General features: G+C 52.7%; 3 protein-coding genes across 17 annotated transcripts in view; 1 reads left to right on the top strand and 2 right to left on the bottom strand.

The window, feature by feature from the left end:
* COQ8B (coenzyme Q8B) overlaps positions 1 to 9,488 on the bottom strand; it is a 24,056-nt gene extending 14,568 nt beyond the window's left edge. Inside the window, exons 1-8 of one of the 9 annotated variants that reach the window (XM_058280277.2) lie at positions 9,133 to 9,483; positions 8,426 to 8,527; positions 5,093 to 5,140; positions 4,531 to 4,602; positions 2,512 to 2,616; positions 2,275 to 2,394; positions 2,070 to 2,136; positions 534 to 611 (exon numbers count right to left, since the gene is read on the bottom strand). In XM_058280277.2, coding sequence (XP_058136260.1) covers positions 534 to 611; positions 2,070 to 2,136; positions 2,275 to 2,394; positions 2,512 to 2,613 — 367 coding nt within the window. In that variant the 5' untranslated portion in view covers positions 2,614 to 2,616; positions 4,531 to 4,602; positions 5,093 to 5,140; positions 8,426 to 8,527; positions 9,133 to 9,483. Of the gene's footprint in view, positions 1 to 533; positions 612 to 2,069; positions 2,137 to 2,274; positions 2,395 to 2,511; positions 2,617 to 2,902; positions 3,844 to 4,530; positions 4,603 to 5,092; positions 5,141 to 8,153; positions 8,365 to 8,425; positions 8,528 to 9,105 lie in introns of those variants that run through there. The other 8 variants (XM_071209273.1, XM_004458985.4, XM_071209271.1 and 5 more) reach the window with 8 other exon arrangements.
* ITPKC (inositol-trisphosphate 3-kinase C) lies at positions 6,322 to 21,213 on the top strand. Its single transcript, XM_004458995.5, has 7 exons — positions 6,322 to 7,521; positions 12,517 to 12,616; positions 15,799 to 16,012; positions 16,918 to 17,122; positions 17,311 to 17,412; positions 18,016 to 18,087; positions 19,828 to 21,213. The coding sequence occupies exons 1-7, from the start codon at positions 6,391 to 6,393 to the stop codon at positions 20,029 to 20,031; spliced, it is 2,028 nt and encodes a 675-aa protein (XP_004459052.1). The 5' UTR covers positions 6,322 to 6,390; the 3' UTR covers positions 20,032 to 21,213.
* The window catches only part of ACTMAP (actin maturation protease), a 14,190-nt gene continuing 6,937 nt past the window's right edge, over positions 16,481 to 23,733 (bottom strand). For 3 of the 7 annotated variants that reach the window (XM_023588924.3, XM_023588923.3, XM_023588922.3), the window contains one exon: positions 22,785 to 23,677. In XM_023588924.3, coding sequence (XP_023444692.1) covers positions 23,230 to 23,677 — 448 coding nt within the window. In that variant the 3' untranslated portion in view covers positions 22,785 to 23,229. Of the gene's footprint in view, positions 23,678 to 23,733 lie in introns of all 7 variants that reach the window. The other 4 variants (XM_058280278.1, XM_004458977.4, XR_188206.4 and 1 more) reach the window with 3 other exon arrangements.

Consider the following 23,733-nt stretch of genomic DNA (forward strand, 5'->3'; position numbering starts at 1 on the left):
CTCCGTGGCACTTGTGGGCTGGCGACTCTCCGCAGCATGCATGTGAGGCTGCCTTCACAAGGAGGCCCTGGGACACGAACCCAGGGCCTCCCATATGGTAGATGGGAGCCCAACTGATTGAGCCACAGTCACTTCCCTCTTTAGTCTCTTTTTAATCTAGAAGATCCATAATCCACTCCTGCTTTTGTTTCAAGACATTAACTTTCTTAGGGAAGCTTCCCCACAAATTCTTCTCTCTATACACCTAATTCCCTCTGTTATAACAAACCCCCACTGGCAGTCTTATTTTCAGCTTTCTTCTCCAACTCAGAGTTAGGGACTCAAGTCTAATGAACTTTTTCTCTGATGATCTATACTTCTATTAATCAAGGTCCTGAAAGTGGCTTAGTACTGTTCTGTGCACTAAACAATGATCCTAAGAGGTGGGTATATTATCATCACCCCCATTTTCCAGATGAGGAAAATGGGGCTCAGAGAGGTGAAGATACTTGCCCCAGGTCACACAGCAAAGCCAGGCAGTGTGGCTCACTCACCTGATGGTAAATGTCCTCCTGGAAGAGACTTCTTGACCACCTCAGCTAGCGCTCCCAGTCCCAACCCCACAGCCAGTCCTGAGGAGTGAGAGAGAAGCCTGAGTGCCCGCTTGCCCCGGGCGATCCCCTTGACCTGCTCTCCTCTCTACCCCGCTTTCCTCGCTCCATCTCTCTGACTGACACCTGCCTCCTTGATACTTTATTGCCAAATCTGTTTCTCTCTGTCCCCAGCTCAGCTTCCTACTAACTTCTCCCTGCTTGGGGATCCTTTCAAGATTAGGCCATGTCTTTCTTATCCCTCCCTCCAAGCCTGTCTCCTGAGCCAGCAGTTTTCAGCCCTGGCTGCACATTAGAGATACCTGAGGAGCCTTTTTTTTTTTAGGACTTTTTATAAGTACAATGTTCAGGCCCATCCCTGAGATTCTGATTTAACTGGTCGAGGTAAAGCCTGGGAATTTTTTTTTAAAGCACCTCAATAATTTTAATGTGCAGCCAAGAATGATCCACTGGGGTCTTCCTGTCTTCCTGTGACACATTTTCTCTGTCCCCTCCTTTTCTTCCTGATGTTCCTCTCTCCTTTTCTAGGTCTGTGATTTCTCCTTCTCTCCTTTCCACCTGGCATTTCTGTCTCGGTTTCTGTCTCTTGGTTTCCTCCCTCTGCCTCTGATTTTCTCTGCTTCTTCTCTCTTCTTGACCCTAAGGACATTTGGTGTCTCTCTGCTTCTTTCCCTGTCACCACCTCTGTAAACAGTCATAGTTGGCATCTTCTGACCCCTTTGTACATGCCAGGTACCGTTCCCAGTGCCTTACAGACAAGAACTCATTATAATCCTCACATCCTCATGAGATAGGTTTAAAAAAGAAAAAATACATTTTACAGAAAAGGAAACTGAGGCTTAGAGAAGTAAAGTGACTTGCCCAGTCATAAAGTGGGGCAGAATCAGACCTTATACCTCCAGAAGCCTGGTGCCAAGGCTCTAACCACTGCACTGAACTGCCTCTTTTTACCATGAATATCTTTAAAACTTGAACCACGATCCATAATAACCAGTACAGACCAACAGTTCACAAATATAATGGTTTTATACTGTGATAAAATATGAAAAGTTTCAAAACATAATACTTTCCTGTATTATACAGCATACTCCCATTTTCTATTCTATTCTTTTTCTTTTTTTAAATGCTGGTTGCAACCCACGAAATTATTTCATGCAGGTGGTGACCTGATGTTTGGACCAGCCTGCTGTGTGACTTCGAGGTAAGTCACTTCTCTTCTCTTATCCACCATATCCTCATCTATAAAATGGAAATAAACTCTCATTAGAGACAGTTCAGAAAGAGTACAGATATGGGAACTTGCACATCTGAAGTTCACAAAAAAGTTGTCATCGTTTATGTTCCCCTATTTCTCTCAGCTTTGTGGGCCTCTGCCTTTATCTCTTTCTTCTCTCTGTTCTCACTCACTTTCTCTTTCACTTTGTTCTGTTCAGGCCACCCCCACTGGGCTAGGTCACGATTCTCCACAGACACACCTACCCCCAAAGTTGGCCAGGCGGCTGATGCGGGAAGCGGGCACCTTGTGTTCTCGAGAGCGGTCACTCAGCTGGGAAATGGGGAAAAGGTCCACAGGTGGGAAGGTCAGCACCAGGCCCAGGGAGCCCAATCGACCTGTGACACTCGCTTCCCCAAGCTCCGGGGGCAGCAGCCCTCCTGGAGTGCCGCTGGGGCGGGGCCCTGGTACCTGGGGCCTGGGCGTCTTCCTGAGCCGGGCCTCCCGTGCCCTGCGAATGTCCTCCTCACCCAGGCCTCTACCAGGCCTGTCCTGATGAAACCTTTGGGTCTGAGAACCCCGACATGACCCCTGCAAGAGACACAGACTGTGGTGAGAAGTGGCTCTCCTGGACTCCTCTCTGTCCACTTAACCCCAGAAGCCTCCCTCGCAGCCTCTTCCCCCAGGGGATCCCTCCCCACTTCTCACCCACCAGTGGGGCCCAGGCCCCAGGGCCCCACAAGGTAGAACAACAGTCCGGCCCAGCGGTCCACACGTCCCTCGCAGTAGAGCACCCATCTCCAGCCACATCACCTGGGGGAGAAGAGGAGCGATGATTCGAGTATGGGTTGTGGGTCTGCCCTCCCTGCTTTGTCCCCCCTTCTTTGCCTGGTCCCGGCATTCCTCTTGTGTCCACCCTCTTTATGATTCTCTTCCCCAAGGACCTCTTTCCCTGTCAGAACCCCGCCCCCAAGTTTCTCCCGGCTCCCCTCGTTGTTGGGAACTCAGAGTTCCCAAACCCACTTACCCCCCGTCCCACCCCACGCTGTTGCTAGGGTCCTCCCCCGTCGCTAGACACCCACAGATCCACCAGGACTACCTTTCCACTTCTCAGAGCCCCCCTCGTTGCTAGGCACCGCCTTCCCCCTGTTGCTAGGTACCCACAGGTCCGTGACTCCGGGTCCGCAAAGCGCGAGGCCTCCTGCGCTTCCGGGAGCCTCCGCACACCGCCCCCTCCGGTCAGCTCGCCAATGGCAAACAGCGGCCCGATGATTGGCACGAAGCCCGCCAGGCTATGCATGAAGGGGCGGGCCCGGGGCGGGGCCAAGGCTCTGGGGCCGGGGCCGAAGGGTGGCGCTGGGGCCTGCGCGGTGTTCCTGGGGCTTAGGTTGGGCGCCCACGTGGCTTTTTATGCCTTTCCACTCACCGTAAAGCGCCTGATACACGGCGGACCTTTCCATTCCCTACACTTTTTTTTTTAAACAACCCTCTCTCCCTTACAAACTCCGCACCTCTCCTCTGCGCCAACGTCTCTTGGCCAACACCTCCTTTCTCCCTGTATCTTCTTGGCCCGCTCCACACCTCTCCTTTGAACACATATACTTCACAGCAAACATTCCCCTTGAACGTGTCGCCCCTCCATTTTGCTCACCCACATGCTGACACCCAACCTCCTCCCTGGCACCAAGAAACCCCCTGCCTTGCTCGCCAACTGTCTCCTCACTGCCCTCAATTCTCCCGTGTACATAATCCCCCTGACACTCAGCATCTTGCACACAGCCCCCTGCTCCTTCATCCACCCTGCTCTCTCTCTGCTCCCTGCCCACTGGTGGGATGGCGCGAGTGGGAGCCCTCGGTTTCCCGTAGGCCTGACATTTCTCAGAACACACAAAGCCAAGATTCCCAGAGCTGAGTCAGGAACCTTGGCATCCCAGAAACCAGCTCCCAGCCCATCAGGGTGTGTGTGTGTGGAGGGGGGGGGGGGTGACGACATAAAGCCTGCTCTCCCAACAACAGGCTGACTCACCACTCTTCTCACAGTCTGGAATAGAAACAGCTGGCTGGGGCACCTCTCCCACCACTAGGAGAGTGAGGAATGTGATGCTCCCCCCTCAGAGCCTCACAGCCCCAAACCTCTCCCTCTTTTCAGGAATTTGGCCTGTGCTATGTGACCTCAGAAAAGCTCTCGACCCTCTCTGGGCCTCAGCCTGTATGACGTGCCAGGGGGCTCCTGCCTCTGACTTCTCATTGGTCTGTAAAGAGATGAATCATTTTATAGCCTTGGCCCTGTGTCTGTATTCCTGTCCCTCCCCAGTGTTACTCAGTTTCAAATAGAAACCCCCTTCCCCTCCCCCAGCAGACAGGGAGGGTCTGACTCAGGAGCTGGAGGGCAGCTCACCCTTGCGGGCAAATTATATTAAAAGCACCTGTGACAGTACTCACACTACAGGGCTGTGGCTGACTGTGCTGCACTGGCACCAAATGCTTCACATACATGATGTCATATCAAATAGCCCAGTGGCTATAAGCAAAAGTTTAAGGCTCAGTGGCCTCATCTGTAAAACCAGGCCACGGCATCCCCTCTTCCTCAGTGTTGATGAGAGAAGCACAGTAAAATAGTGTCTGAAAAGAGCTCAGCACAGGTCCTGGTTCAGAGCAAGTGCTTTATAGGCTAAAGAAAAACTTTTGGAAAATTATTTTCTATCAATACTTTGATTAAGCACTTACTGTTTTTCAAGGCACTGGGGTCCCAGCAAGGACCAAAATAGGCAAAAATCCTTGTCCTCATGGTGTTGGCTTCTGACACGGGACACAATAAACAAAATAAATGCATATATATATAAATAAGATGACAGGTATTAAAGAGAAAAATAAAGCAGGGAAGAGGGGCAGGGAGTAGAGGAAAGATTGTGAGTTTAAATAGGATGTTTAGGGAAGGCCTCCTTGAGGAGATGTTTGAGCAAAGACCTGAAGGATGGGAGGAAGGGACCATGAGAATATTTGGGGAAGAGCAATCCAGGCAGAGGAAACAGCCAGTGCAGAGGCCCTGTGGTGGGAGGGTGCTAGGTATCTTGGGAGAAAAGCAAAGAGGCAGAGTGAGTGGGGGCAGAGAGGGAGATGAGGTTGGGAGGAAGGGGAGGTGGGGGTGGGGGGGATCGGAGGCAGGTCCTGTAGGGCATGGTGGGGCACAGTGAGGACTGTGGCTTTTACCCAGATTGGGATAGAAACCACAGGGATGGGCATCTAAGCAAAGAAGGGAGATGATCTGATTTACAAAAAATACTCTTACTTTCAGCTCTTCCTCCAACTCCCCTCAGTCTCAAAAGCAAGTTGTCACCTAGTAGAGACCAAAAGCCCAGACTTCAGTTTAGAAGAGCCTGCATCTGAGTCCACAAAGCCTAGATGTGTGATCTTGGACTCACGGCTTTTCCTTTCCGTTTCCCTGCCAATGCAGTGAGATAATGAGCATCCCTACTTACAAGATTTGCGGTCTAAAGCAGCGAGTACAGTGTTTGGCACAAAGCAAATGCACAAATACTGTAAATAAACAATTTTCATAACAACCCTGCGAGAAAATTGTCATCACTCTCCCCTTTTTTAGAGGAAGAAACTGAGACTCAGGGGAGTTAAGTCTTTTGGGGAAGATCATACAGGAAATTAGTGTCAGAGTCATCAGCATCTTTTGTTGGGAACCATCAAGACCATCTCGTTTCCAGGCTGTTTAATATCCTGTTATGGCTGGGAGCTATCAGCATGTGGCTCTCTGTCCAGGGGCCTTCAGTATCCCTTTATATCATGGAGCCATCATTTTTCAGTTCTTTCCAGGAGCCATCAGCACTTGGCTCTGTTGAGGAACAGGCCCCCCTCTGGCTTGAAACCAGGCATCCTGGCTTCAGAGGCTGTGGTCCTCGCTTGGTCCCTCACTATGAGTGCTTGGACAAATTCTTTCACTTTCTAGGCCCGTTTCCCTGGTAAAAGTGCCAGGTTCTTGTGGCACTGAACACACACTTTCTGAAACAATTAAACATTATTATGTATCCTCATTTGACAAGAGGAGAAAACCGAAGCTGCCGCGGGTGGGGGTGGGGTGGAAAGGATAAGACGCAAGTCACCTACTCAAGATAACACATTTAAAAGAGGTGAAGGGGAACTCAAACCCACAGCTGTCCAACCCCTGCATGAAAACTGCGTATGCGGCTAGCGTCGCCAGGCGTTCTAGGGAACTGGGCACTCGAGGATGTGGGACGGGGGTCTTCCGCCGCGCCAGCCTCAGAAACCACGTCGGCCCACCCACAGCCAGCACCCAGACGCGCTCAGGGGGGGCCCGGCCCCGCGTCTGACGCTCGGGGGCGCGCCCCTTCGCCAAAGATGGGCGGGGCCAGGCCAACCCCGCCCCGTTACGGCAGTACGTCATGTCCGGGGGCGGGCCCTCGGGGCTTTCCCCAAAAGGGGAGTATCGGTTAACCCCTGCGGGGCCGGATACGCCGCAGCTCTGCGGGCCGGAACCAGGGAGTCGGGACTCCCCAGCCACACCCCTCTCGGGACTTAAAAAGGCCAGAGGGGCTGGGCCAGGCCGAGGGAGCGGGTATGAGGCGCTGCCCGTGCCACGGGAGCCTGAGCGAGGCGGAGGCCGGAGCCCTGCCCGGGACGGCCCGTATGGGGCTGGAGGCGCCGCGAGGCGGGCGGCGGCGGCAGCCGGGACAGCAGCGACCTGGGCCCGGCGCAGGGGGCCTGGCGGGGCGGCCGGAGGGGGGCGGGCCCCGGGCCCGGGCCGAGGGGTCCGGCCCCCACACCGAGCGCGAGAGGGCCGGCTTCGGACCTGTGCCGAGGACGGAGGGCTGCGGGACAAAATCCTGGACAGACGGACAAGCAGATCCTGAGGCCACTGGTCTCGGAGCAGACACCGAGAGGCCCAGCCGAAAGACGGCGCCAGACAGATCCAGCCTCCGGGCACATCCCGAAAGGAGCTGCCACTGGTCAAAACTGGAGAGGGCCAGTTCCTGGCCGGAGACGGGGAGAGGTGGCTTTTGGACTGACCCACACAGGTCGGACCCGCATTCTCAACCAGAGAGGGCCAGCCTCTGGACGGGGCCAGGCATTGATGGGCCCTGGACAGAGCTCCAAACCGATGGGTCACAGACCCAGCCAGAGAGAGCCAAGCCCTGGGCTGGCTTCTGGAACCCCCAGAACAGGTGCAGCCTCCAGACTCCACCAGAGGAGGCCTGTCTCTCAACAGAATCAAGTGCTGATGGCTCTTGGAAAGCGTTTTACACTGATGGCTCCCAAACACTACAGGATACTGAAACAGCCTGGACACAGTCTGGCCCTGATGGTTTCCCAACACAAAATACTGATGACTCCTGGACACGGCCCAGCACTGAGGGTTCCCAGATACAGGAAGATACTGATGGCCTCCATTCAGAGCCTGGGACAGACTGTCTTTCAGGGGAGCCTGGCGGAGATGGCCTAATAGAGGAACTGGAGCCTGGGGAGTTGGCGACTCACCTATGCTCACACCTGGACTGTAGTCCCCTGTGTCCTGTGCCCCGCCTCATCATCACCCCTGAGACCCCTGAGCCCGAGGCCCAGCCTGTGGGACCCCTCTCACGGGTTGAGGGGGGCGGTGGTGGCTTCTCCTCTGCCTCCTCTTTCGACGAGTCCGAGGATGACCTGGTGGCCACAGGCGGAGGTGCCAGCGACCCCGAGGACAGGTCTGGGGTGAGTGGGACCATCCTCCCCTTGAGCCAGATCCCCACTACCCTTGTCCCCCCTGCTTTTGCCTGACATGTTCTCTCCGGGTTTCTTCCTAGTTCCCTACCAGCAATTTCATCTCCACTGACCTTCCTTCTGACACCCCAGTTACCAACCCAGGCACCCCCCTTTCTAATTCTCTTCCTCCCCTCCCCCCACTCTTTCCAGTCCTGGGTTCTAAAATGGAGGGTAACTGACCAACTTCACGGCACCGAGGAACCCCTGAAGTGATAAGGTTGTGTGAGTCTGTGTGTGTATACACACAAACATGTTTGCAGCAAGGGTCTGTAACTTCTGTCAAATCCTCTGAACACTGGAATAGGGAGACAGAAAGAGCGCACTTTCTACCCCAGGTTTCTTAGTCGGAGGCCTGTGGCTGCCTAAAGGGTCCGTGAACCTTCACCACCCCTTAGTCCATTTGCACATTTTTCTAGGGAGTGAGCCCCCAGCTTTTAGCAGAGTCCCAAAGGGCTCTGTAAACTCCCAAAGCTAAGGGACCTCTGGCCTAGCCAGGTGTCCCCCAAGTCTCCCCCTTGCCCTCCTCCAGCGCTGGTTCTACTCCCCAAGGGGGCCCCTGCAGACTCTTGTTTACCACCTACCGTCATCCCCAGCTGGGGTGTGGTTCTGCCTCAGTGAATCCGGAGGGCCCGGCAGGGCAGGTTCTGGGAGGGAGGGTCAGAGCCCACGCAGGAGGCAAGTGTGAAACCAGAGGGCCTCACGTGTGGCTGGGAGCGTCACCACCCACTTGCCAGCATACTCCCCAGTTTTCCCACAGTCCCGGGGCCCCTCGCTTGAGTCTGCCCTGAATCCCCTCTCCGCACATGCTTTAGGGATGCGTTAACACCTGTGGGCACAGATGGAAGAGACGGACCTGCCTCGATGTGCCAGTGCCGGGGCAAGGGCCCCGGTCCTCTGGGGCTTTCTGCCCTGGCGTTTTTCTGTCTGCTCTCATCTCCTTGGCGTCTCAGATTGGCTGAATTGAAAGAGGATACAGAATAATAATAATAGCAGTTATTATTGCTAGCACCCACTTGCGCCCAACTCATATTAACTAAGTGCATCCTAACAGGAGCCCTGTGAGTTAGATAATACTGTTATCACCATTTTACGGATGAGGAAAATGAGGCACAGAAAACTTGTCCAAGGACAGCTGTGAAAGACACAGGTGAGACTCAAACCCAGGCCATCTAAATCCAGAACCTGTGCTTTGAACTGCTGTGCCACTGTGCTTTTCACAAATAATGATCATAGTCTAATCTTACTGAGCACTTACTGTATACACTATCCTAGGTGCTTTATATCCCTCAACTCTCTGCTCCTAATGGCACTATCAGGTTGGAATTATTATGACTCTCATTTTACAGATGAGGAAACTGAGACATAGAAAGGTACCATCACTTGCCCAGGTTTAGCCAGGACAAGTCAGAGCCAGGACTCGGTTCTGACTGAGTTTAAAGTCCAGTCATTTTAATCCCTGCCACGTGGATATTTTCCTAGCTTCCCCCCCCCCCCCCCCGGTCTCCAGTTTTTCCTCATTTCTTCCGAAGCTACCTTGATGGCCCAGCTCTGACCACTCACTTCATCTGCTCTGGCGTCTTCCATGGCTCCCCAGGGCCTTCATGGTGGCATTAGGGTCTCATCCTGGGCTCAGTGCTCTCTGTCTTCAGACTTCTTCCTAGGTTCTCCCTTTTCCCCTCCTGACAGCCTCTGCTGCAGTTAGACCAAAGTACACACTGTTCCCGGAGCGCCCTGCTGCCGTCTCCTGCCTCCACACATTGCTCAAGCTGTTCCCAGTGCCCAGAATACCCTTGCTTCCTGCTCGCTTAATTTTGAAATCCTGTCCAACTGTGAAGGCCCAGCTTCCCTTCTTCCCTTCCTCCTTCCTTCCTTCCTTCTTACATCTATCTTGTCCCCTAACCAGACAACAAATTGTTCCCTATATGTCTGGCTCTCTGTTGGCTATACTGGGGACACAGCAGTGACCAGGACAGCCCAAGGCCCTGCTCTCATGGGGCTCCCAGGCCAGTGGGGGGAGACAGACCCATCACCAGTCAGTGACAATTCAGAGTGGTCAGGGCCAGGATGAGGGAATTTCAGGGCTTTGTGACTGTCCGGACCTCTGGGGTATCAAGGAAGGCTCCCTGGAAGAGGGGACATGTGAGTTAAGACCATCTTGAAATCATTTGAGAAAGCCCAGAACTAACTATCAGATCTAAGAAAAAAGAGAGAAAGCCACTATAAAAAGAGTCTCAACTAACCTCCTTGAAGCCAAGCAATGTTTTCTGAGCACCTTTTGTGAGCCAGGCCATGTGCTGGCACACGTTGCTCTGTGATAACCCCATCCCTGCCCTCACGAACTTATAGTCCAGCAGGCGTGTGGAGGACAAGCCCCAGAGTGGGGGGTCAGATGAAAGCTAGAAGCCGGCACCATGCTGTGTGATGTTAGACAAGTGCCTTCATCTCTCTGAGCCTCTCTTTCCTCTTCTGTAACACTCACACAACAATCCTCCTGGGGTTGTGTTTTTAGGATTAAGTAGGTTATAGCACACTGAGTCTTTGTCATTGTGCCTGGAATGTTCCAGGTGCTTCGTAAACAGGAACCTTTATTAATCATCTCCTCCCCTGGGCTGGCAGTCAGAGGGGGGAGGGAATAGCTTTTCCTGAACGGTGCAGTCCAGCACTCTGACTCCCTGTTTGACCTTCCTGTCCTCAGTTAGATGTCTGCTAGACAGCTGGGCTCTGAAGGGGTGGGGAGAACATGCCCTTGACCCTGCGGGTGGGGGATGGGGTGCTGAGCCGGACAGCTTCCACATAGTTTGGAGGACACCTCCTTTCCCAGTACTTGCTAAGGGCCTGCTGTGCACTTGCATAGCGTCTTTCTGTGTGTGTGTGAGAATCAGATACTAACCTTTCTCAGGAAGCATTTGGTGCAGTCAGTATGATACAACTAGATCCCCATTTTGTGCTTACTCTTTTGGTTTTCTATTGCTTGGTTGCTCACTCTCTCTCTCTGTCTCAGCTATGTATCTTTTTCTTTCTTTATCATTATTTTCTTTGTGTGTATCTTTGTCTCTTTCTATCTCTGTATTTGTGTTTCTTTTTTACTGACTGTGTCTACCTCTGTGTTAGGGTAGATCAGGATTTGCTGTAGTAACAAACAACCCCCAAATCTCAGTGACTTAGAACAACAAAGGATTACTTTTTTTTTTTTTTTTAAAGTTTTGTTTTGTTTTAAGATTTATTTTATTTATTTCTCTCCCCTTTCCCCCACCCCAGTTGTCTGTTCTCTGTGTCTATTTGGTGTGTTGGGTGTTGTTCTTTGTCTGCTTCTGTTGTTGTCAGCGGCACGGGAATCTCTGTTTCTTTTTGTTGCATCATCTTGTTGTGTCAGCTCTCCATGTGTGCGGCGCCATTCCTGGGAAGGCTGCACTTTTCTTTTGTGCTGGGCGGCTCTCCTTCGGGGCACACTCCTTGCGCGTGGGGCTCCCCTATGTGGGGGACACCTCTGCATGACACGGCACTCCTTGCGTGCATCAGTACTGCTCATGGGCCAGCTCCACACGGGTGAAGGAGGCCTGGGGTTTGAACTGCAGGCCCTCACATGTCGTAGACAGACACCCTAACCATTGGGCCGAGTCCGCTTCCCAGATTATTTTTAAAAAATCCTTTAATTTTGAAATATTTTTAAACTTACAGGACAGTTACAAAAACAATGCAACCCCCATACAGAGAACTCTACCATAGCCCTATCCCCCCAGATACCCAGATCCACCAATATTAACATTTTGCCACATTTACCATATCATTCTTTCTATCCTTCAATCTGTCCTTCTATCTATCCATCTGTCTGTCTATCTACTTATTAATCCATATCTGAACACTTGAGAGTAGGTTGTATATATCATGCTCCTTAAACACTAAATACTGTCCATGTACATTTCCTAAGAACAAGGATATTATTCACTTCAGTAACCACCTTAAGTACAGTTATCAAGTTCAAGAAACTTAACATTTATATAAAGCTTACAGCCTGTATACCATTTTTTAAAATATGTCCCAATAATGTCCTTTTGAGCCTTTTTCCCTTTTGAGTTAGGATTTAAAAAAAAATAAATTGTGGGAATGTATACTCAACAGAAATTTGATGAAGGCTTGTTTTTGTTTATGTTACACATTGACCATGTGTCAGTGGTGGAAGGGTGAGGGGCCTCTGCTCCCTGCCATTCTCACTTGGGGGCCCAAGCTGTGCCCACTGTCCCGCTTCGACAGCAGGAAAAAGAACATGGAGAGTCACGCCCTGGCCCTTGAGGCTCTCACCCCAAAGTGACACTTCTGCTCACATTTCATTTGCCAAAGCAGAGGTCAGTAACCTAAGTTCAAGAGGTCAGGGATCTTCCTGGAAGGGAGAAGAGCTGGAACCATTTGGCAAACAACCCTCATGACTGTCACCTGTGAGTTTGTCTGTCTCTGTCACTTTGCTCTCTGTGTCTCCATTTCTGGCTCTCTCTGTGGGTCTGCCTCCATCCATCAGCTGCCTCTACCTTTTTCCCTGGAAAGTCTGGACTGGTTTCAGGGCAGAGATGGAGCTTCTGCATTTCTGGTGTGTGGACGTGGATGGGGGTGGGTGGGTAGTGGTGAGACTTGTTACTGCAACAAAGCCTAGCCTATCCTAACCCATAAAGAGGAGGACAGATGCAGAGAAACACAGATACAAAGAAAGTGATGACAGTGGCAGAGAGAAATGGACAGACACTCTCTCCCACCTTTGCTGAGGCCTTTGGGAAGGAGGGTATCCTGTGATTGCTGAACCAAGTGGGACCCATTCACCCCAGCACGCTTGGAAACAGTGACCCTGGGAAGCCCCAGATCCACTTTGTTCCCTCTCACCTCAGCATCCCTCCTCCTCTCACCTCAGCATCCCTCCCTGCTTGGTCCTGACCTCCCCCTGCTCTGCCCATACAGAACAAGCCGTGGAAGAAGCTGAAGACAATTCTGAAGTACTCACCCTTCGTGGTCTCCTTCTATAGACACTACCCTTGGGTCCAGCTGTCTGGACATGCTGGTGAGAACTTGTGGGGGGGTGCAGGCAGACAGAGCTGGGGAGAGATTCCTGGGCCTGGGAAGGGGCAGCTCTCTGAATCTTAGTTTCTCCATCTGTTAAAAGGGCTTGGTGTTAGTCCCCACGTCGTGGGGCTGTCACGGGAAACGCTTTGGACTGGGCCCAGCCCGTTGTGCATCGGGGCCAGGGGCTGTTCCCTACTATCCTGGAGTGGTGGGGACGAGCCTAGACTCTGGGGGCAGATGGGCCTGGGGTCAAATCTTAGTTCTGCCCTTTTTTCATGGATAACCCTGGGCAAGTTACTTTCCCTCACCAAGTCTCAGTTTCCTTATCTGTAATATGGAGTTAGTTATACTTCCCTTGTAGGGTTGACTGAACGCTTAAAAGATCAAAATTTATGGTGGGACTGAGACACAGGCCCCTCATAAGTGGAAGTCACCATTCCCCATCCTTCCCTTGTGTCCAGCACACAGTAGGCCCTCAATAAACAGCAGTTATAATGATTGGTCCCCAGCATGTAGCACAATGTTTCTAGCTCATCTCAGCCCAGTGCATAGCATACAGTAGGTACTCAACGTGTATCCCACGATTACTCCCTTTACCCAGAGCTTAGCACAGTATTTCCCACACATAGCACTCATTCAATAAATTATAACTTGCCGTTTCTTTTTTTCTCCAGTGCTTAGCTCAGCACAAAGTAGCTCAATAGATAAGCTTCGTTTTTCATTTTACCTTGAGCCTAATAGAAGCTCCTGGAACACTCTCAAGAAGCTGATGTGATTCAAATTTCTTCTCAGTGCTTGCCCCATAGGAGGCATTCAATAAATGGTGTGTTTCTTATTTTTCCCTAGTGCCTCATGCACAGTAAGAATACAAACAGCTGGCACTCACTGTGCACCAGGCACCCTTCTGAGTGCTTTATACATCTGAACCGTTTCAATCCTCACAGTAACTCTAGAAGGGAAATATGAGTTTCCTGTTTTCCACTTGAAGAAACTGAGGCTCCCAGAGGTGAAACGATGTGCCTAAATACAGCTGGCGCTGGCAGAGCTTGGCGGCAGACCCAGGCAGCCTGGCTCCTAACCATGATGCTCTGCTGCCTTTTGAACAACATCTCCCAAGCAACGGAAACTCCTTTTTAAAAAGAGCTTGACAGGAAAACAGGAAAGAACAATACAAACCAAGCATTTGTTCTCTACCAGGCCTTGTGCTCAGTGCTTCCCGTAAACTCATGTTAGTCTTCAAGGTGGAGAATCAGTATAGCAGAGGGTCCAGCAGGGAGGACATTGGAGCTCACTGGCCTGGTTCAAATCCCTGCTTCTCCATTGTGTGGCTGTGTGACTGAAAAAAAGTGACTTATTTCTTCTGTGATTTGGTATTCCGAGCTGTAAACTGAGGACAATAATCTCATCAGGTTACAGTGAAAAATGAATAAGTTGGTAGATATAAAATGCTTAGAACAGCACCTGACATATAGTAAGTGCTCAAGAAATGTTACCTTTCTGATCCATTGACCCTAGGAGTTAGGTTTAATTTTAAGTTCAGATTTTCCAGGTCAGAAAATTAAGGCTCAGAGGAGTGGAGTCGCTTTTGCTAAATGGTACCGCCAGCGAACGGCAAACCTGGGATCTGGGCGACGTCAGACTCCAGACCCCACCCGCTTCATTACTATCCTATGAGCTGATCTCAAAAGAACTCTGCTTTGTTACTTCTGAGACTGCTGTTTCTGACAATATGGTAGATAGTCTTTAAAAAGACTTAAAAAAAAAAAGAGAGAGTGATGGATGAAACATAATAAGCATAAATGGAAAACTGAGAATGTAAGGGAATCCTCAGGGGCCAAAAATGATGAAGACATGGAATCCAGACTGGGATGCTGGGCTAATGCTAGTGCTAAAACTGCTCTGGGAGTTCCTTCAAATCTTGACACCCAAGGGGCTTGGGTTGAGTGGCCACTGTGTCAGTCAGGTTGTATCACAATAGCACTGCCTAACAAATCCCCCCAGCACCAGCAGCTTAAAGGAGCAGTCTTATTCTCACTCATGCATCTGTGGGACAGCTGAGGGGGTGGGTCCAGGTGTGCTTCAGGGATCTGCCTTGTTTATCCTTAGATCCGAGTGGAAGAAAAGACAAGCCTCACCCCCCTTGCCAAGACTGCATAAACACAGGCCTGCCATTTATGTGGATGGTACTTACTATTGAAGAGTTAAAAAATAAATAAACAAAAATCCTTCCAAACTTAATGATGGCTTAAAAAAAAAAAAAAGACAGTGGAATAAAACAACTGTTTTATTATGCTCATAGGTTTGGGGCCAGGAATTCAGGCAAGGCAGAGCGGGGATGGCTTCTTCCACAATTTCTCATGGAACTCAGCTAGAGTGACTCGAAGGCTGGGAGCTGGGAACTCTGGGTTTCATTTCCTCCTCTGCTGGCTGTGGCAGGGCCTCGGCTTGGGCTGCCACCTAGAAAGGCTGTATGTGGTTTCTTCAGGTAGCTGCTTGGGCTTCTTCATGACATGGTGGCCTTGGGACAGTCAGATTTCCTACAGGGCAGCTCAGGGCTGCAGAGGCAGGTTAACCAGGTGGAAGTGGCATTGTCTTTTCCTGACCCAGACTGAAGATAGGCAGCCTAGTTTCTGCCACAAGCCCTCTCAGATTCAAGAAGAGAAGAATTAGACTCCATTTCTTGGTGGGGGATAGCAAAATTCTCAAAAACATGTGGTACAGTAGTTGTGATTACAGTCACCTTTGGAAAATATAATTTCCCCCAATAAAAATTTGAAATTCTCATCTACACTATCTGCATGGTCCAGGAAACCCCAGATTTAGAAATTCCCCTAAATAGGCCCTGATTGTTAGCATCCTAGGACTCCAGGCAGAAGCAAATGCACATATGCTCTGCAGTCTCAGGCTCTCAACACAGATCTCACAAAACTCCCATAGATGATCATGAACTCACCATCCAAAATGACAAAACAGGTGAGGCAAGAACTTGCTGTGAGCAGACCTCAGTAACAGACCCTGCCCCCCAGCCCCGTCCCTGGTCCTGAGCATTGCAGGGAGGGAGGGACAGCGCTGCAGAAGGGTCAGGCAAGGGGATGGCAACCAGAGCCTGGTGCATCAGGGAGATGGGGACGCTCCTCCTGATCTGGTTTCTGACCCTTCTCTTCTCCCTACTGTCCATAGGGAACTTCCAGGCCGGAGAAAATGGTCGGATTCTAAAGCGTTTCTGTCAGTATGAGCAGCACAGCCTGGAGCAGCTGATGAGGGACCCCCTGCGGCCCTTTGTGCCCACCTACTATGGTGTGGTGGAGCGGGATGGCCAGGCCTTCAACCAGATGGAAGACCTCCTGGCCGACTTTGAGGGCCCCTCCGTCATGGACTGCAAGATGGGCAGCAGGTGGGGGCAGGGATGGGGGCTTGGGGGTGGGCCTCCAATTTCCTAGTGCTGAGGAGATTTGCAAAATGCTTCCCCCAAGGTACTTTCCCATGCAGGGTATGAAAGTTCCAGTTGTTCCATATTCTTGCCAACACTTAGTATTGTCTGTCTTTTAAATTTTTATCATTCAAGTGGGTACATAGTGGTATCTTGTAGTTTTAATTGTTTCTCTGATGACCAAAGAAATCGAGCATCTTTTCATATGTTAAAAAGATGAAAAGTGCCTGTTTGAGTCTTTTACCTATTTTTCTGTTGGACTCTTTTTGATTGGTAATTCTTTATGTATTCTGGTTATAAGTCCATTATTGGATGTATATGTGTGTGGGTATAATATATATGTTATTTTCCACCTCTGTCATTTCATTTTCTTAAGTGTCTTTTGGTAAACAGAAGTACTTTTAATTTAGCCCAGTTTGTCAGTTTTCTTCATTATAGTTAGTGGTTTTTGAGTTTAAAAAATCTTTGCCCTCTTCAGGATCATGAAGCTATTCTCCTGTATATTCTTCTAAGTTTTATGGCTTTAAGTTTCACCTTTAGATTTGTAGTCCATATAGAGTTTCATGTATGATGTGAGTAGGGGCCAAGGCTTATTCTCCCCCCACCCCGTATGGATATCCTATTGACCAAGTCCCTTTTATTGAAAAGACTTTCCTCTTCCTCCTAAATTGCAGTGTCTTCTTGGTCATAAATTGGGTAAATGTATGTGCGTATATCTTCATGGACTTTGTTCAGCTCCATTGATCTATTTGTCTATCCTTGTGCCAATAACACCCTGTAACTTTATAATATGTCTTGATATTAGGGAGTATAAATCTTCAGCCTTGTTCTTCTTCCTAAGTCCTCTGTCACATCCTCCGCGTCCCCAGGACCTACCTGGAGGAGGAGCTGGTGAAGGCACGAGAACGGCCCCGGCCCCGGAAGGACATGTACGAGAAGATGGTGGCTGTGGACCCCGGGGCGCCCACCCCCGAGGAGCATGATCAGGGTGCAGTCACCAAGGCCCGCTACATGCAGTGGAGGGAGACTGTGAGCTCGACCTCCACCCTGGGCTTCCGAGTGGAGGGTGTCAAGGTGAGCCCCAGGCGCCGGCGGGCCTGTCGCTACGGGGCTTGGTGCTCCGTCTGAGCAGGGCTCCTCGGGCCGCGTGCTGTCGGAAGGGCTCAGGGATGGGACTTGACTGGGCAGGTGCCCGAGGTTCCTCGGGGCTGGGGATGTGAAGGGAAAGCCTGGACACAGTCCCCTTACCCCTGGCCCTGCAGAAAGCCGATGGCACCTGCAACACCAACTTCAAGAAGACACAGGCACGGGAGCAGGTGACAAAGGCACTGGAGGACTTTGTGGACGGGGACCGGGGAATCCTGGTGAGCAGACCCTGTACCCTTTGTAACAAACCACCCCCAAATTCAGCAGCTTAAAACAACCGCCATTATTGCTGCTCCCCAGACCTGGGTCTTGGGCTCCGGGCCAGGCTTGGCTGACATTGGCAGGCTTCGCTCAGACGTGGGGTCAGCTGGGGGCTCAGCTGGGCTGGCTGTCCCCGACACACTTGGCGCTGGGTCACCGTCTTGGTGCATGACTCGGCCTCAGGCTTTCCGGATCCAGCAGTCAAGCTTGAGCTTGTTCTCCTGGGGGAAGCAGGGGCCCAAGGGAATAAGGAAAGGCAAGGCCTTGGTGCAGCCTCTCTGCCAGGATTTACTGTCCCAAGCAAGTCACATGGCCAGGCCCAGAGTAAAGGGAAGGGGGAAGAGGCCCTCCTGCTGGGAGGAGCTGCTGAGATCTGTGGGTATTCACGTAATCTACTGCACTGTGTGTGTGTCCCCCCCGTTTTCCCCTTGGCTCCTCTTATCCCATTCTGGCTTGGTCTGCCCACTCCTTTGGGGGTATGAGGTGAGGTCAGATCCCAAGATGGGCAAAGTCCCACAAAGTCCCTATGCTAACCAAGAAACCCTCCCTCTGATGCCCAGAGGAAGTACGTGGCACGCCTCGAAGAACTTCGTGAAGCTCTGGAGAACTCCCCCTTCTTCAAAACCCACGAGGTGTGTGTGAGCCTTGGCTGCCATGAGCAGGGGTTGGGGGTCCTGTGGGAGTGTGGGTGTTGGGGTCCAGATGGCACTGAGGGGAAAACCATTGACAGGGTTACAGGTCAAAGCTTTGTAAAGAAGGTCACAAGATTTGGGGTTTGCTTTTTCAGGGTAGGCAGCAAAAAGGGTTTCAGGGAGTTAAAACAATTAAGAGCATGGACTTGAGCCAGGTAGCCTGGGGTTGAGGATTGGCTCTGCTTCTCACTAGTTGTGTGACCTGGGCAAATGACCTAGCCTTTCTGTGCCTCAGTTCTCCTCCCCCCCTTTAACATGGGGGAACAACCGTACCTTTTTTATAGGGCTACTGAGGGTGTAAGATGAATAAGTGTAGAGAAAATGTTTGGCCATAAAAGTGATTAATGCCTAGCTGTTACAATTGTTTTATAATCACTATGATGTATAATTATCATTACATGTATTCCTTGTTTGATGGCTCTTGCCCTCTGCCCAGCCTGGAAGCCTTCGTCCCCCTGGGGCTGTGTCCTCTTGAAGTGTTGGCTTCTCCCCGCCTGCCTCTATTCCTCTCTCCCTGTTGTTTTCTCTCCTCTCTTTAAGTTTCACTCTCTTCCCCGATACCACTGACTTTCTGAAAGAGTCCCAGTCCTGTCACTCCCTGCCCACGTGAGCCTGGTCTCATGAGGCCTCAGGCTCCTCATCGGCAGGGTGGGGTGGAGTAGCACTGCCCCACTGGCTTCTTCAGGGAGCAGAGGTTACCACCACCGAGGACAAGCGCAGCCCACTGACGCAGCAGGGCGGCCGCAGCTGCTCGTATCAGAAGTCACCCTCCACGGCCTTGCTGCTGCCGTAGCCTCACAGGGAAGTCACACAGGGGCCTCCTGGAGCCATATTCTCACCTGTCCTCATGTTTGCTCTTGCCTGAACATTTTTAATGAGTTACCACCATTTAATACCTGAGGGACTTCACACCAAAATCGGGATTTCCGGTTTCCCTGGATGAATCAGGAGACATGACAAATCTGGACAGCATCCTGAGCAGGGCAGTGTCAACTCTTCTGACTGGCACCTGCTCACCTGCCTGCCGATCTCTGTCCTCTGGGAGCTGTGGCCTTGGACACTGAACTTAGAAAACAGGGAGGGGCTTGTAAACAGAGTTAGATGGAGGGAAGGAAACTACAATTACTAGTTAAAAAAACCAACAATAGCTCTGATAGTGTGCTGTGTGCCAGGCACTGCCAGGCGCTTCGCGGGTGTGTGCATCATGGAGCGCTACCATGACCCCAGGAAGCAGGCACTGTCATGTGTGTCCCACTCTGCAGTTGAGGAAACAGGCCTGGAGAATGGAAGCCACTTGCCCGAGGCTACCACTGGTAGTCCAGTAGGGCTGAGCAGTTGCCTTTTCATGGGAAGGTTATCCAGTTCTCAGTCCCCACTGGGCCCTCCCGACTCAGTCAGGATTTTGCTAGCATTTAAAAGACGATCACAGTTAACATTTACTGTGCATTTTCCGTGTGCTAGGACTTTATATGGATTAATTGATAAGGACGCCCAGGCACAGAAAGGTTAAGTCAGCTGCCCAAGGGTATGCCGCCAGTAAGTGGCAAAACCAGGGTTTGAACCCAGGTAGCGTGGCTCCAGAGTTCATGCGTCTGTCAACCACCCTGCCTGCTGCCTGGCAGGGAAGGGCCTTGGCCAGTGCCTGCGCCTTCCCCTAATCTTCCGCCTCTTCCCCTGCAGGTGGTGGGCAGCTCCCTCCTCTTTGTGCACGACCACACTGGCCTGGCCAAGGTCTGGATGATCGACTTCGGCAAGACAGTGGCCCTGCCAGACCACCAGCTGCTCAGCCACCGGCTGCCCTGGGCTGAGGGCAACCACGAGGATGGCTACCTCTGGGGCCTGGACAACATGATCCTCCTCCTGCAGGGGCTGGCCCAGAGCTGACCTGCTCACTCACCCACCAGATTTATTTATTGGATGGGGCCAGTCTGGGTGAAGGAGCCCTGAGATGCCATGGGGGCCTGAGTTTGGCAGCCGGGGAGCTGACCCCAGGGGTGGGGCAGGGTGTGTGGTACGCCACGTGAGACGGGTGTGGAGACCAGGTAGCTCCGGCTCTCTTGTGATGTCAAGGTGGCAAGGGCCCGCCAGGGAGCAGGTCATGGCTGAATCACAGCCAGTCAGCAGGACCAGAACTGGGTGCCTGTCCAGCCAGGGTGGTTTCTTAGGGCCTGCCCTGTTGGAACACAATTCAGATGTCACAGATACACGCATGAGGCAAGGCTGCCCGCCTCTGACTGAGAGTGGCCTGTAATCACGGCTTCCTTGCTGGCCCCCTCCCAGCTGTCATGGGCTCTCTGAGGCCAGGATCTGCCAGAGTCCATCTTTGGTTCCCCAGAAGACATTTGTGAACAAACGTGGGTGCTGCCTGTGTCTGCCTGAGGCGAGTTAGGGCCCAACAGCTTCAATTAGAGGCCTGAGTGCTGAGAACAGAGGCTCTGTGGGGGGCAGGACATGGAACCACCTGCCCCTGGCACGCTGCCAACACCACCTGAGAGCTGTGCCTCCCCCAGCTCACTGCCACTCCTCAGTGAACTCTGACCTGCAGACCAAACCACAGCCACATTGGAGCACCTGTGCCAGCGCTGGGAGCAGCACTGGTTCCCCGGGGCACCATGTTCAGCTTCAGGACCTCCCTCCTGCCCACCCCCTCCTCCTCGCCAGTGACTGCAGTGGCACGAAGGAGTTTCAGAGGCAGCAGAGGTGGATTCCTCTTTGGGAACCAGAGCTGCCTCGCTTGGGAATACGCCATCGGGAGGGCTGGGTTTACGACCCAGTCCAAACCAAAGACTCCAGATCCCTAAGATGTAGCAAATGCCCCACCCAGCACCTGCAATTTTGCCCTCCTGGCCCACAAGGGTGGGCTAGGGGAGGACAGGCACTACCTCTTCCCTAAACTAAAGCTCTAACATTGTCTTCCAGGGCCAAGATGCGCTCCTTTTCTACTGACCTTTATACTTATTTATAGAAGTAGTTGGTAGATGGGGTGGCACTGGGGGAGTAGGAGGCAAAATGGCTTTTCTCTGCCTTCCCCATGTTGCCCCCAATAAACAGGCCATTCAAAGTCAACTCTGTGGAGTTTTGCTTCTGCATCTGGGGTGTGCGGGGCTCAAACTGCCCCACCTGAGCATGAGTGCTGGGTGGGTAACGGGCTGATCACCAGTTTGAGGCAGGGGCTGGCGCAGGGCCAGCATTCACCAAGCTGCTCGTCCCGTGCCTGGCTCTGGGCTGGGTGATGCAGGGGCCGCAGCAGTGACTGAGACAACCACAGCCCCTGCCCTCAGGCTCCCAAGTCAGTGCAGCGGGCAGACAGCAACAGCCGGGGTGTCAGGCAGGGTAGGACAACTTTTCCCTTACCTTGTTCACTTGTTAGAACTACTGCACTGTACACATCCCCTAAGTGGGACTCTTCTGGGCACTTGGGACACAGAGCTCACTAATTCATAGCCACACACACCATGTATGTATTTATGTCCAGAAAGATAGACAGATGGGAAGAATACATTTTACAGTTGGTGCTGTGATATAACAGTTCAGGGAGCCGGGAGCCGGTGGTGGTGAGGCGCTGATGGCCTGGCCAGAGGCCTGGCCCTGCCACTTGCAGCCGTGGGGCTGGGGGCCAGTGACTCCACTTTGCCAGGCCGTAGGCTCCCTGCTATAAAATGGGGAGAATATAGGACTCCCTCTAGGGCTGGAGGATTTGATGAGGTGACGAGAAAGGCGGCCAGCATGTGGAACTGCTCTCACAGACCCCTGATTTTTGCTTTTACACTGAGAGCACACACAGTGGGGAGCGGGCCTGGCCTGGGGCTGAGGGCATCTTTCCAGAGTCAAGGTGAGGAGGTTAAGGAGTGGTCCTTGTCAAGAGGGAAGGGCAGAGGGCAGGGAGACTTGACACTTCAGGGACCTGGAGGACAGAACATGTGGGGAAGAAGAGCCCGGAACGAGGAGAGGCGAGCTGGGGCCACCTCCTCGGCTCTACCCGGCGGCCAGCGTCTCTGGCAGGAGTGGCGTGACCTGGTCTCCACTGTGAAAGGCTCCCTCAAACCCCTGGGCGATTAGACTGGGGGTGGGAGGCCGGCAGGGGGGTGCCTGGTGAAGGGTTCCTCAGATGCCCAGAGAAATGGTGGTGGTTTGGAAGACGGTGGTCAATGGTGAGAGAGGAAGGGATGTGGGGGGCAGGGGGGTTTGCAGCCGCAGTGTCTCCTTTCTGAGTCTCACCTGGAGTGAAGCGATCTCGCCTGTCCGGCTCCTCACTCTAATCAGGGCCTGGAAGAGCAGGGGCCCACACGGGGGGTGATAGGTTTGGGGGGAAGGAGGAGCCGCATGAGGAACCTCTGGGCTGGTGGCCCTCAGAGGTCCAGCCCCAAGCCCTGGTCTGCTTCATAGAGCTCTTCATGGTGAGGCCCCGGCTGGCGCGTCAGGGCTGCAGCGGGCTAGTGGCTAGAGTCCTGAGGTCTGAGGAGCAGCGCCTGGCCGCAGAGGCCGGCCTGCACCCCGCCAGCGGGCACCACATATGCCCGGCCGTCGGCCGCCCGTGAGGGCGAGAAGTCTGTCAGCTGCAGGTTGCTCTCCCGGACTTGGTCGTAGTCCCACAGCTGGTAGTGCCAACTCTTGCCCTGTTTGGAGAGAAGGTAGACGGCTCCCGGGGAGCCTTCCTCTGGCAGGCATGGTAGCTGGCAGAGCATGCCAGGCAGCGGGTGGAACAGACCTGCCAGTTCAGGGTCCTCAGCGTAGCCACAGCCTGGCACCCCTTGCACCCCCAGCAGAACCCCTGGGGGAGAGAAGGAGGCTGTGAGAGGTGGTTGACTGCCAGGTTTGTGCTGGGGTCCCCCCCAACTACCCCCCAACTCTCCAGGCAAGGTGCTGGCTCGATACCCATATTACAGACAAGCTGACGAGGTCATTGTCCCCCAGCTGGGCAGATGTGGGCAGCACAGAGGCAGAGGCCAGTATCTCACTGAGGAAACCCCACCACGCAGGCTGCGGAGAAGTCAAGATGCTCAGAGGAGCCCTCCAAGCCACACCCAGTTCCCCTCCCCACCTCCTGCCTCCTTTTAGGCAGGGAGCACAACAGATAACAGCCTAACGACAGCCAACACTGAGCAAGTGTAACAAGTACCACCATTCTAAGCGTCTTACCTGCTCTCTGGGGTTACTCCCACTTCCACTCTGCTCATGGGGAAATGGAGGCTCAGAGAGGTAAAGACACTTTCCCAGCATCACAGAGCCGGGAAGTGTCTCAGCCAGGCCTGGAGCCCAGGCTGTCTGGTCTTTAAGTCTGTGCGTGGTAACCCTGCTCGGCAGACCCTTGAGGCAACTGCCGCCTGTCAGGTCCATGCCAGGTGCCCTGTGGAGATTGGGGTGGCCCAGCCTGGTCCCTGCCTCAGGAGTACACAGCCTGTTTGGGGGAGAATGTGGGGATGGGGAGGCAGCTGCCGTGGCTTGGGGTGGGGACCCACCTGCGCTCACTGCCCAGTGGGCCTTGTGGCCCCTCCTCTGACACGGCTCGTGGTTGAAGTCCTCGTCATAGCTGGCACCGGTGTTAAGGACAAAGCTGCAGTGTGGCCCAGGGACCGATCCTTCCCA

Source organism: Dasypus novemcinctus, chromosome 18 (genome assembly GCF_030445035.2).
Source record: "Dasypus novemcinctus isolate mDasNov1 chromosome 18, mDasNov1.1.hap2, whole genome shotgun sequence".
NCBI lineage: Eukaryota > Metazoa > Chordata > Mammalia > Cingulata > Dasypodidae > Dasypus > Dasypus novemcinctus.